Source organism: Elephantulus edwardii, unplaced genomic scaffold, assembly GCF_000299155.1.
Source record: "Elephantulus edwardii isolate Elephantulus edwardi_28Jun2011 unplaced genomic scaffold, EleEdw1.0 scaffold00302, whole genome shotgun sequence".
Classification (NCBI taxonomy): Eukaryota; Metazoa; Chordata; class Mammalia; order Macroscelidea; family Macroscelididae; genus Elephantulus; species Elephantulus edwardii.
Genome location: NW_006400052.1, coordinates 1,822,393 through 1,827,442, shown reverse-complemented (window position 1 = coordinate 1,827,442; position 5,050 = coordinate 1,822,393). Strand labels below are relative to the sequence as shown.

Below are 5,050 nucleotides of genomic sequence, written 5' to 3'. Positions count from 1 at the left end.
CCTGGTAAAGTTTCTACAACTTTATTTTCTAATAGTTTCTTTAAATCTTGAGGCATTGTGTGCTCTTTGGCAAATGTCAAACAGGGCTGTTTTTTGTTTGATTCCAAGTTCTCTGAACTATTAGCTGCACGAAGTGGACTTTTTCTGTCTTGAGAGAGAGTTGCATTACCTAATGATTTAGGAAAGTGACCCTGAGGCAAGCTAAGTTGTTCTATAGAACATTTTCTGTTCTCAAGTTTTCTTTTTTTACTTTCTGAAACAGTTGACTCTTCTGAGGAACCCAAGGTCATATCTTCATCTCCAAAAGGTGTTAATTCATTTTCCATATGATCTTCTATAGTGAAATTAAATTGAAAAGTCATTTTCTCCTTAATATACTCCCTCTTCAAATTTAAGAGCAGATCCTTCATGTACTGGTTGAATTTGATGACACACATAAACTTGCCTCAATTACTTAATTAGATTTGTTGGGGTCAATGTCTCATTGGATACTTATATGTTGATACAAATATTTAGAGATGATGCCAAATGTCCATTTAAAGATCCTTTTTTCCACTTTTGTTCACCACCACAGAAACAAATGTGTCTTGGGCAAAGTGCAGTCAGAATGCTCTTCAGAAGAAAGGATGGCGAGACTTTTCTCACATACTTTGGGTATGTTATCAGGAGATGCCAGTAATTCCTGGAGAAGTGGGCTACGTTGAAAGTTTACAGCAAGCCAGGTCGGGTAATGCTGGCTGATGAAGGCACCAAACGCCACACGGAGAAGTCCCTGAAAGTGTGCACCAATGAGCTGAGTCCTTCCGGGGCTAGACAGGCCCTTGTTTAATGCCCAGAATGGGGGTGGAGAATACTGCATTCTATTTCCTTAAAGATTACATCCTTAAAACCCTAGGGGGTAGTTCTACTCTGTTTTGGAGGGTTGGGGAAAATAGATCCCCCAAAAAACGACTTTGCCACGTTTCACTTGAGCGAGGCCTCACGGAGGAACCCAGCAGCCTTCCTCTCTATGGTTTCTGCCGGATGTTTTAATTTCTTGACTGTTGTTGCCAAGGGTATTGATTGTGGATCCTAGAAAGATTAAATTGTTGGCCACTTCAATCTTTTATCTATTTTGGTGTTTCCTTTTGGACATTTTCTTGATGTTGAGATATAGTCCATATTGAGAGTCTTTGACTTTCCGCAATAAGCACCTCAGGTTCTCCTTGCTTTTGGTAAGCTAAGTTGTATCATCACCAGATGAGACTTCCCCAGAATCTGATGCCACATTGATACAATGTGCACAGGGGTGGGGTGAGGTGTGAGAGAGGCCCATGGCATATTTGCTCCGCCATCTTATAAACCAGCGTGTTACAGAGATTATGGTCTAGGAAATACAAGAGGACAATTCTACTCTGTCCTGTAGAATTGCTAGCAATAGGACACAATCCAGAGCATACAACAGCAACTCATTTTTCAGATCTTACACAGCCAGTTTGTGCTGAGAGAATGGAAAGTATTTGTTCATGAAGTTTTGCCTGTTGGTGTATTTCAGCAGAAAGTAAAGTTTACTGCACTTTCTTCCTGTCTTGAGAGTTCTCTAGACAAGGCAAGATTGTAGCAAATTTCTTCAGGGAGAAACTTCCTTGGCCCAAATCAGTGAGATTCTGTGGGGGTTTAGCTATCTGTAAAAAGAATGTAGTCGTTCAGGTACAATCCCACTGCTAAACAAAGACCAGGGCAGCCAGAGGCATTGGAAGGGTGTATTGGGTGAGGATCAGAGCTTCCAAAAGATGTGGAGCCCGTGGCATCCTGAAAGGGATGCCCACCGAGCTCAAAGGCCAATGCTTAAGGCTGAGCTTCCTCATCACATTGTTTCTCAAAGTGCCAGAATGGACTTTCATACCATCTGGTCTCCCCTCCCCACAAAAGACCATACTGTTGTCTTCTCTCAACTCTGAAGCCAATTGTCACCACTTGGGTTGAAAACCACCCAGAGGGTTTACCGAACTGTCCATTGATCCCAGCATTCTCACACTGGTCCCATTTCAGTGACATAGGACAGGAACACAGCACCCTTGACAGTGACTGAGGACATTGAGAAGAATGTTGGTGATCTGGGCCACTAGCAGGCAATGTGGTAAAGGCGATGCCTAGACCTGCTCCCCGTGTTTTTATCTGAAGAGGATATTGTGGCTCATATTTGCTTTTTCTTCTGCCTTTTTGTCTATCACTATGGATTTTTAGGTGACTTCATTAGAGATAGGAACCAACAGGTGGGTGACTGTTCCCACGTCACTGAAAGTTGCTGACAACACCCCCTTGCATTCTCACATCCACAGCCTCCCTTTTCCCTCTTCCTCTCTCATCATGAGCAGGGCTTCCACTAACAGCCCTACTGCCAGGAACCATCTAGGAGTTGTGATTTCTTCTCTTTCTGAACTACCTAGATGTCCTTCTGGAAGGGTTCCTTTCCCAAGCAACCCTTTCTGTGGCCATTGGATCCCCAGGAGTGTCCCCAGGGCCGACCTCTCTCCCTGCTCCTGGTTTGTTGATTTCTTTGTTCCCATCTGCAGAGGGGGAAACACCCCTTTCCACCAAGCACACCTCTTGCATTCCTGGCTGCACTGAGCTTCCCCTCCAGAGAAGATTGCCTTCTAGCTCCTTGGATTCTCCATCGCAGTCAGTCTTTAGCACTTCCCAGCACTGTCCCCCTGTCCTTTGCACTCAGTGCCCACCGGGTTCCAGGACCTCCACACCCTCTGCCCATGCAGATCTCCTCCCTTATCTCAGCTTTATCCAACTGGAGTGCCTACCCCGGTCCAGGGTCCCTGACACAGATCCTAAAAGGTGAGGGAATACCCCCCCAAAAAGAACGAGTCCTCAATGAGTTTATTGACCACAAGTTCACTTGTTCTCAGGTTCAAAGCCACCTCCTGCTGCCACCAGAGGCAATGGCAGCAGTTTATCCATTTGCAGCCTGTGGCTGAGGATACAAGAGAAGAGTGTAATAGAGTATAAATCTCAGGAGACAAGTGCTGGTTGTCTTTCCTTCCCGGATTTATCGTGATACTGGACATCGCAAGGGCAGGAGCACCAGGCGTGATGTGGGGAGCACAAGTGGGGCGTGAGGTGAGGGGGCACAGGTCCGGGCGCGAGGTGGAGGGGGTGCAAGGTGAGGGGCACGGATCTGGGGCGGGGGGCGAAGTGAAGGGGCACGGATCAGGGCGCGAGGTGGAGAGCGGCAGGCGGGGGAGCAATGTGGAAGGCCGCGGGGCCTGGGTACGTGGTGGGGAGATATGAATGGGGTGCGAGGTGGAGGGCGGCTGCCGGGTACGCGGTGGGGGAACATGGATCCGGGTGCGAGGTGGGGGGCACAGACTTGGGGGGGCGAGGGGGAGGGCAGCGGGCCGGGGGGCAGGGGGGGGGGGCGAGAGTAGGGGCGCTGCTTGAGCTGCGGGGGTGTGTGGCTGTGTGGGGTGGGGTAGGGCATCGCGTGCGGAGCGGGTGGTATCCCAGCGTGCGGGCTGGAGTGCGGGGACAGGAGGTGCTTGAGGGCAGGGGGGCGGAGGAGGGAAAGGCTAGGGCTGGTGGCAGCCTCAGAAGGAAGTGGGGAGGGAAGGAATCGGGTGACAGAGGCTGCGCTGGAGGGCAGAGGAAGGGGTGGACAGGCTCGCGGCAGGCACAGGCAAGGCTCGTAATGGAGCGCGGGTCCCAACCTCGGGACACCCCGGCCCCGGAGCGGGTGGGGGACGGACTCCAGGCCACCTGACCGGGAAGGGGGTCTAAGCGCCGGGGGCTGAGGGGTGGCTCTGTACCTAGGGGCAGGGCGCCCCGTGGGAGGGGGCACGATGGACTCTGGGCGGGGCCTGATCAACAGCTAAAGAGTGAAAGACTCTCAAGGGGATGGATTGGCGCAGTGACTGTGGTGGTGGCTACAGGAGGTCAGACATGGTAGGATGGCGCCGGATGGGACAGAGCTCAGATCTCTCGTTCACAAGACCACTGTGACTCATAGTCGACTCTTCCACACTTAGCAAACATATGGTTACGGTGGGAAGTACCCATTTGCCCCTTATTTCGTGTTTACTCTCCTAAACTCATTAAGAGAACCATCCTTCCGTTGATTCAAAGCCTTTGGCTTTGGGATTGCAATACAACTTCTTACAACTAGGCAAGGAGAGCTTGCACTGATGTTTCTTGAAGGTGTTGTGAGGAACTTTCATGTAGAACTGGGGTAATCATCATAAATATTTAAAACCATCTGAAAGGAAACTCGCATTGATATGATCTCAGTCACTTTTGCATTGGTGGGGAACAGATTCTCAAGTAGAAAACCACCATCCATTTTTTTTCCATGGGTGGAGACTGCTCATCTTTCAACCATGGTGGATTTGCAGACTTTCAACTGTTGGTGGATTTGCAGCCTTCTGATTGCACTTAAACAGGCTATTATATCATCACTGCTGTATTACAACGTGCTGCTCGGTAATTAGATGACAATACTAATTCTTATTCTGTGACATATCACTTCTTTCACCAACTAGGTGATAACTATTTTGAAGGATCTTAGGATGAAATACTTGTATAGCGGCAGATCCATATTTCTTCTCATCAATTCTAAGAATATTCTAAGAATATATGGACTCTGGTTTGCATTCCACGGAAATCCTCCTCGAGTACACCCATAATGCCCATTAGAGCCTCCTTATCTACGTTTTCACACATTGGAATAGAAATATATGGCCAACAATTAAGTCCGGAAGTTTCCCTTAAGCAGTCAAGAGAGCAGTCAGCAATCACGCGTCTCCTGTCCAGCAGAAAGCAAAACTATGGCAAATGCAGTTTAGCGATAGAATTTAAAAGACGAAGATTTATATCTTAATAGAAGTGCTTCTGTGGCAATTTATATCTTAATAGAAGTGCTTCTGTGGCAATCTACTACAGCTATAAGTCATTCATCTACATTGCGATCCAGTGGTTGAAGCCTCATCCTCCTTGCCACGTAATTCTTGATAGTGTCTTGTAGAAATTTCACAGCAGACTCACATAAAATTTTTTTTATATTATT

At 48.0% G+C, this 5,050-nt stretch overlaps 1 protein-coding gene across 1 annotated transcript in view; it reads right to left on the bottom strand.

The window, feature by feature from the left end:
• LOC102853571 (vegetative cell wall protein gp1-like) overlaps nucleotides 1-5,050 on the bottom strand; it is a 9,503-nt gene that overhangs the window by 812 nt on the left and 3,641 nt on the right. Inside the window, exon 2 of the mRNA XM_006900957.1 lies at nucleotides 3,053-3,797. Coding sequence (XP_006901019.1) covers nucleotides 3,053-3,797 — 745 coding nt within the window. The remainder of the gene's footprint in view (nucleotides 1-3,052; nucleotides 3,798-5,050) is intronic.